The 8,619-nt window shown below is 43.8% G+C and overlaps 1 protein-coding gene across 1 annotated transcript; it reads left to right on the top strand.

Annotated features, from left to right (window-relative positions):
* The first annotated feature begins 4,819 nt into the window (after window positions 1-4,819).
* Window positions 4,820-6,574, top strand: LOC132826831 (apelin receptor-like). The gene has a single exon (XM_060843078.1). It carries the CDS (start codon window positions 4,971-4,973, stop codon window positions 6,036-6,038), a length of 1,068 nt encoding a protein of 355 aa, XP_060699061.1. The 5' UTR covers window positions 4,820-4,970; the 3' UTR covers window positions 6,039-6,574.
* The last annotated feature ends 2,045 nt before the right edge of the window (window positions 6,575-8,619 follow it).

The raw sequence follows: 8,619 nt of genomic DNA, 5'->3' as shown, positions 1-8,619 counted from the left end.
TGTGAGTTCACAGAGCTCATTCTCACGGTACAGTGCTGACCTTGTCTGACCTATGTTGTGAATTACGATTCTGGTCGCTATTTCACTCATTCCTGTGAGTCAGGTATCTTTTTCCAAGATACAATGAGAGCTCATCTGGCTTTTGCGGCATCTTACTGGAACCTACGCCTCAAATTTCAGAACCCAATAATATCCAGGCTTAGAGCATCGTGGTGGGAGTGGGCTCAGTCAGCGTGGATATATCAAAGGGAAATGATGGAACATAGAACAGCACAGGGACAGGCCCTTCAGCCCACAATGCTGTGCCGAACATGACCCCAAATTAACCTAACCTTTCTGCCTGCCTTTGGTTCAATTTCCTCCATTCCCTGCATATTCAGGTGCTAATCTGCAAGCACCCTAAAAGCCTCTATCATATTTGCCTCCAGCACCACCCCAGGCAGTGTGTTCCACACTCCTCCCACTCTCTGTGTAAAACACTTGTCCCTCACATCTTCTTTGAACTTTCCTCCTCTCACCTTAAATACATGCTTCCTGCTGTTAGACATTTCAACACTGGGGAAAAGATTCTGACCGTCTATGTATTTCATGATTTTACAGACTTCTACCAAGTCTCCCCTCAGCCTCTGCTGCTCCAGAGAAAACAACCTGAGTTTCTCTAGCCTCTCCTTATAGTTGATAGTCTCTAATCCAGACAGCATCCTGGTAAGCCTCTTCTGCACCCTGCCTGAAGCCTCCAAATCCTTCCTGTAATGTGGTGAAAAGAATTGAACTCAATGCTCTCAGTGTGGTCCAATCAATGTCTTATAAACTGCAAACTGACATCCTGACATTTGTACTCAATGCCCCGACTAATAAATGTGTGACATTTTGAAGATGTAACCAGCAGAATAGATGAGAAGGGTATATTTGGATTTTCAGAAGACTTTCAATAAGGTCACACATGTGAGGTTAGGAAGTAAAATTAGATCATAGGGGCTGGGGGGCAATATACCAGCATGGTGTGAGGATTGGTTAAGAGACAGAAAACAGAGAGTGGGAATAATCAAGTCATTCTCACTTTGGTGGGCTGTGGCTAATAGGGTACCATGGCTATCATGTTTGGGCCTCAGCTATTCACAATAGATATTGATGATTTAGATGTGGGCCATAAATAATCTTTCCATACAAAATTATAATCTAATCAGGGAGAGTCAACATGGATTTATGAAAATATTTGACAAAATTGTTGAGATACATCTTGCGGTTGTAATAAGCAGAAGAGATGAAGAGGAATCAGTCGATGTCATATATTTAAGGATATTGCCGAGGGAAGGATTTCTGTGGCATAGAGAGATGGTTACAGACATTCACCAGAATAATCTCCGGGATGGCAGGGCTGTCTTATGAGAATTGAAGAGACTGTCTCAAGTTTTGAAAAATGGGACATGATCTGATTGAAACTTGTAACGTTCTTTCAAAGCTGGACAGGGTAAATGCAGGATGGTTCCTTCCCTGTAGCTCAGTGAGGTGGGGGTGGGGGAGAAGTCTAGAATCAAAGACATCGTCTCAGAGTAAGAGGTCAGAGGCTGAGGGTGACCTCATAGAGATTTATAAAATCATGAGGGGCATGGATAGGGTAAATAGACAAGGTCTTCTCCCCAGAGTGGGGGAGTCCAAAACTAGAGGGCATAGGTTTAAGGTGAGAAGGAAAAGATTTAAAAGGGAACTAAGGGCAACTTTTTCACACAGAGGATGGTGCATGTATGGATTGAGCTGCCAGACGAAGTGGTAGAGGCTGGTACAATTACAGTATTTGAAAGGCATCTGGGTGGGAATATGAATAGGAAGGGCTTGGAGGGATATGGGCCAAGTGCTGACAAATGGGACTAGATTAGGTTGGGATATCTGGTTGACATGGACAAGTTGGACCGAAGGGTCCGTTTCCATGCTGTATGATTCTATGACTCAGATGAAGAGGAATTTCTTCCCTTAGATATTGGTGAATATTTTATATTCTCTGCACCAGGTGCAGGCATGGCCCTGTTGTTGAGTGTGTTCAAGGCAAATGTTGATACGTTTCTAGGTATTAATGACACTGAGGGATAAGGGAGTGTGCAGGAACATGATGTCAATGTAACATAGGCAAAAGTGAGGACTGCAGATGCTGGAGATCAGAGTATAGATTAGAGTGGTGCTGGAAAAGCACAGCAGGTCAGGCAGCATCTGAGGAGCAGGAAAATCGACGTTTCAGGCAAAAGCTCATTCCTGATGAAGGGCTTTTGCCTAAAATGTCGATTTTCCTGTTCCCAGATGCTGCCTGACCTGCTGTGCTTTTTCGGCACCACTCTAATCTAGACTGTCAATGTAATATGTCAACCATGACCTCATTGAATGATGGACCAGGCTCAAGAGGCTGAATGGCCTACTCCTTTGTGCAGTTACTCTGTTCCTGTCCACTGTACATAAACATAAGATTCACTTTGCTGCCTCTCAGTTGCCAGTGGTCTCTGGTTTGCCTACTTGTACACCCATTACCATGCCCTTTGACCTTTGCACCATTATCCCTTTTGTTGAGGAAACCCACCTGCTTTCCAACATTAATTAAACTCAAAGTGCGTCAGAATTAGAATTTTCATTTTCAAAACTGTTTTATCATTCCACTTGACAGATATTAGGGTAAACCACAAGATTTCATGGTCTCAGAATAAAGGGGCACCAATTTCAGACAGAGATGAGGAAGAATTTCTTCTCTCAGGGGGTTGAGAGTCTTTGCAACCCCCTGCCCCACAGAGCTGTGAGGCCAGATCATACATGTATGTTTAAGGCTGAGATCGATCGGTTCTTTATAACCCTTGGAATAAAGGGTTATGGGGAAAGGGCAGGATAATGGGTGGGAGGAATGTCAGATCAGCAATGATTGTATTTAACGGCAGAGCAGTGCCGAATGGCCTCCTCCTGATCCTATTTCTTATGGTCCAAGATGTAGCTTGTTCAAGTGAGGCATAGAAACCTTTTGATTGTTGTAACCGTCAGTTACAGCAAACACTTTCTAGTTCTTTTTAGCTTGCAGTTATCCCAGTTTAATGAAAATGTAATTAACTAAATCAAAATGAAGGAACCTATTCCCAGGTTTTCTTCAAAGAAAGCAAAAGGAATTTCACTACTTACTAACCCCTGGATCTGAAATCTCCAATCTTCTGACACAGCTAAAAACAAATGAATATTTCATAAAGTAAAATAATACCAGGGTATTGAGAAAAATGTCAGAAGTCACACAACGCCAGGTTATAGTCCAACAGGTTTATTTGAAATTACAAGCTTTCAGAGCAGCGCTTTGGACTATGACCTGGTGCTGTGTGACTCTGACTTTATCCACCGGCACCTCCACAGCATGTTGTCATATTTAGAATACAGTTAATTGGAGCATTATACTTCTGCTTTACGGAGGTCACTGGGGTGCATTCCTCAGAGCTGATTGACAATGTCAGAACTTGCAAGATACTATCAGAAAGGTGTGACAATTGAAGCGATATTCACCAATGGTCGAGTACAGCTCCCTGGAAACAAGCACAAAACAGCTTGAGAAAATGTGCAGGTTTCACTCTATTTCAGTCACGGAAGGTAACAACTTACAAAGATCTCATGAGGGATACAATTACAAACCATCTGTGGTGGTAGACTTTTGCAGATAGTGGGATGATAGTATCATGTCTTCACTAGAAAAGCCAAACCTTTTATTCTCAGAATGCACATGGTGTTACTCTGAATTGTCCTCATTCCTTAATAGTACAAAGTAGTTTGAATGATTTTGATTGACTTCGTTAGCTGTCATTATGAGAAACCTTTAACACTGAGTGCGACTGAACAGACTTTTGTAGTTTTCCCAATTTTTTTTTCAATATTAAACGTGAACTTTATGTGCGAAAGCAGAGAATGTTGAAAATTGGAAAATGAAGAATCAGAAAATGCTGGAAAGACTGAGCTGGTGGAGAGAGAGAAACAGAATTAATGTTTTTGATCATGAATATCGTGAGCTTTTGTTTATTCTGTGCATAGTGAGGATAGACATGGCCCATGTCTCATCACATTTAAAAGATGAAGCGAGTGTGATTTTCAGTCAGTTTTGCCAAGGTAAGACCTTGACCATCCGTTTGGATGTTTACAGGTTAGATATCTGTTTGTGAACAGCTGATATGTATCAATACTTTGAAGAAGGTCTTCTTCTCTGCTTTCCTTGTTCAAGATTGGATGTGAGAATATTCTTTGTGAAACTTACAGCTTTAAGATTCTCACAACTTGATGTTTATTTTGCAATCGTTCAGCTGTTAGCCTTGCAGAATAGTCTGCTTTCCTATCTGCCCTGGGTCCAACAGCAGATAAATTGTTCCTTGCACTCTGGCCTCACAATGGAGCTCAACAAGCATGGGATAAGTTTAAGAATATTTCTCCAGACTGCAATCAGTTGGTATGCTGCTGTACGGGGATGATTTACCTTGATGAGAGTTGTGAACGATTCTGTTTGAGATACCAGAAGGTGTAAATCGAAGCAGATGATTCTCTTTACATTGAAGATATTTATCAGAGTCAAGATGTGACAGAAACTAGAGGTTTTCTTCCAGACAGATGGAAGTTTTGAAAGAGTGTAGATTTAATATAGAATGGACATTTCTTTAAAAAAAAAACAATTGCATACTGTTAAGCTTGCAAAGTCAGGAGTGGTTGCTAAACACAGCAATTCATCAAATGGACAGAGATACAGCATCAAATAAATTAACCTCATGAAGCATCTCAGAGCTCTGAGATGATGCCACTTCAATACCAGTGACCACATACCGTATACTGCCTGCCAATCAACCCCCACAGTGGGTGAGGAACGGAACCTGCTCTGGGTTTATTGTAAATGCTGCAAAAGGGAAGCTGCAGATTGTGAGCACAGTTGTACAGCAGGCTGGTTAGAGCTGGCTGGTTTGTCTCGGGGCACAAGAGCGATGACCACCTCACCAGAACCCACCGCTGAGTACGACTACCAGACCTACCCAGGTCTGTTCTGTGACCTTCAGGATGTGACCTATGCAAAGACATTCATCATTTTAACCTACTGCCTAGTTTTCATCTTTGGCACCTTTGGGAACATTGTCGTGATTGTTATTATGAGATCAAAGAAAAAGTCGAACCGTTTGGCTGATGTATTTATTACCCACTTGGCAGTTGCAGACCTGGTTTTCCTTCTAACATTACCTTTCTGGGTAGCTTCCACAGCCCTGGACTATCACTGGCCCTTTGGACAGAGCCTCTGCAAGATCTGTAGCTATATTCTGGTTGTCAACATGTACTCCAGCATATTCTTCTTGACTTGCATGGGCATTGACAGGTATTTGGCCATTGTGCTTGCCCTGAACTACAGCTATCTGAGGAACAGGAGGTATGCTATTGTTACCAGCTTGGTGATCTGGCTTCTCTCAATGATCCTGGGACTGCCCACTCTCTCATTCAGACACTTGCTGGAATATGATGACAAGTGGATCTGCTCTGAGGAAAACACCCTCTCCAAGAATGTCTTCACCCTTGTGATTAGGTTCATATCTTTTGTCTTGCCCCTGGCTATCATCACCGTGTGTTACTGTTCGGTGGGTTTCAAACTCTACAGGCACTTCGACAGAAGGACCAAGGAGCAAAGGAAGAAAAGGAAGTCAATCAAGATTGGCTTCTGGATCATCACCATGTTCGTCTTGTCCTGGCTTCCTTACAATGTCTTAAAGACCCTGGATGTGTTTGTCCAGATATTGACTATAAATGTTTCGTGTGACACCCATGAAGCCATGAGTAAAGGTCTCAAGGTCTCCACCTGCCTGGCCTTCTTCAATAGCTGCGTCAACCCAATTGTCTACTTGGTCTTCGATTGTTATTTCAGGGAGAGCTTCGTGCAACTGCTGCCCTTTCAGTCAGCCAGGAAACCAAGGAGTCATTCATCCACATCACTGGCTGATTCAACCAAATCCCAGAGGCATAACATCTCGTTGAAAGAACCATTCAACTTGTCAAAGATCAGTTCATAATCCAAATCAGGTGGAGGGCTGGTGATAATCCAGACAAACTTGTATAAAGTGTGGTGCTGGAAAAGCACATTCCTGATGAAGGGCTTACGTCTGAAATGTCGATTCTCCTGCTCCTCGGATGCTGTGTGATCTGCTGTGCTTTCCCAGCATCACACTCTCGACTCTGGTCTCCAGCATCTGCAATCTTCACTTTCTCCAACTTGTAGAAAGTTCCAGCTGTGTTCTGCAATGCTGCGTCCGTAACTGCTAAATGTGAACCTTCCTTCACTCCTTCACGCTCCTCAACGCTGTCAGAACTTTCTGCACAGTTCAGAAATTTAACTCAACATCAAAAACACAAAACCCGAGAAGGTTTGTAAAAACGAAATTGTTAAGAATTACTCTCATGAGATGTGGGCGGTGCTGGGGAGATTTGCTTCCAATTTCTACTTGCCCTTGAGAAAGACTAGACGAGTTACTTTGCTACAATAGATGGTAAAGTCTCACTGAAATAAGGTGTAAAATATTTGCTTTTTCAGATGTAACATTTTCTGATGAGTTGGTGTTCAATGGTTCGATTATTTTTTTAAAGAATACATCATGTCATTTCAGCAAATGTTTAAAAGGTTGGAATTAAACACTTGCATATGTGAATCAGCGCCTTTTCTTCATTTGACTCAAGAATTAGGAAAACAAGATAAGTATGTAAATTATCTGTAAACTCCAAAAGTATGCCAGGTATATGAATGAATGGTTTATTGTCACATTTATCTAGGAAGATACCGTGAAAACCGTTTTGTCTCCAGAATCCATTGTCATTTTGAGTTACAAAAAGAATAAAAAGAAATTATTTAAATCAAGTTTGTGTTCTGCTCAAATTGGGTATCAGTCATGGCTGAGGAACCTAAATACATTGCACTAAGTTAAAGAGGCTGTTGACTATGCCTTGCAGCACTTTGCAGTTTTAAATTCAATTTATTTATGTGATGCAATGCACTGTTTTCATTGAAAAGTATCACAAAAACATTAAATAAACAAAAAGATCTTCAAAGGTCCTTGAAAGTGGAGTCACAGGTAGATAGGATAGTCAAGAAGGTGTTTGGTATGCTTTCCTTTATTGGTCAGAGCATAGAGTACAGGAGTTGGGAGGTCATGTTGTGGCTGTACAGGACATTGGTTAGGCCACTGTTAGAATATTGCGTGCAATTCTGGTCTCCTTCCTATCGGAGCAACAAAACTTGAAAGGGTTCAGAAAATGTTTTTTTTAGATTACTTACAGTGTGGAAACAGGCCTTTCGGCCCAACAAGTCCACACTGACCCACCAAAGCGCAACCCACCCAGACCCATTCCCCTACATTTACCCCTTCACCTAACACTACGGGCAATTTAGCATGGCCAATTCACCTGACCCGCACATCTTTGGACTGTGGGAGGAAACCGGAGCACCCGGAGGAAACCCACGCAGACATGGGGAGAATGTGCAAACTCCACACAGTCAGTCGCCTGAGGCGGGAATTGAACCCGGCTCTCTGGGGCAGCAGTGCTAACCACTGTGCCACCGTGCCGCCCACAAGGATGTTGCCACATTTGGAGGATTTGAACTGTAGGAAGAGGCTGAATAGGCTGGGGATGCTTTCCCTGGAGGGTCAGAGGCTGAAGGGTAAATAGGCAAGGGTCGAGAGTGTGGTGCTGGAAAAGCACAGCAGGTCAGGCAGCATCCAAGAAGCAGGAGGGTTGACATTTCAGGCAATAACCCTTCATCAAGAATGAGGCTGTGAGCTGAGAGGACAGTGAGATAAATGGGGGTGGGGGTGGGGTGGGGCTTGGGGGAAGGTAGCTGAGAGTTTGATAGGTGAGTGGAGGTGGGGGGTAATGGTGATAGGTCGGCGAGGAGGGTGAGCGGATAGGTGGGAAGGAAGACGGACAGGTAGGACAGGTCTAGAGGGCAGTGCCGAGTTGATGAGTTGGAACTGGGATAAAGTGGGGGGAGGAGAAATGAAGAAACTGGTGAAATTCCCCTTGGTGCCCAGGGGGTGAAGGGTCCCGAGGCGGAAGATGAGGTGTTCTTCCTCCAGGCATCAGGTGGTGAGGGAATGGCATGTTCTTGGCAGAGAGTGAGGGGGAGTTGCAGTGTTCTGCCACGGAATGGTGGGGTTGATTGGTGAGGGTGTCCTAGCGATGTCCTCTGAAACGCTCTGCGAGTTGGCGTGCTGTCTCCCCAATGTAGAAGAGACCGCATCGGGAGCAACTGATACAGTAACTGACATGTAAGGAAGTGCAGGTGAAAGTTTGATGGATGTGGAAGGTTCCTTTGGGTCATCAGACGCAGGTGAGGGGGAGGTGTGGTCCCAGGTTTGTAATTCCTGAGGTGGCAGGGGAAGGTGCCGGGAGGGGAGGGCTGGATGGTGGAGGGCGCATGGACTTGAAGGTGTGTCGCGGAGGGTATGGTATTTACAGAAAGTGGATAAGGGTGGGGAGGGATGTATATCTCTGGTGGTGGGTTCCATTTGTAGGTGGTGGAAATGCAATGTATACTGAGGTAGGTGGAATGGAAGGTGAGGACCAGGGGGTGTCTGTCCTTGTGGCATTTTGAAGGGTGGT

Source organism: Hemiscyllium ocellatum, chromosome 23, assembly GCF_020745735.1.
Source record: "Hemiscyllium ocellatum isolate sHemOce1 chromosome 23, sHemOce1.pat.X.cur, whole genome shotgun sequence".
Lineage (NCBI taxonomy): Eukaryota > Metazoa > Chordata > Chondrichthyes > Orectolobiformes > Hemiscylliidae > Hemiscyllium > Hemiscyllium ocellatum.
This window is presented reverse-complemented; position numbering and strand designations above follow the sequence as displayed.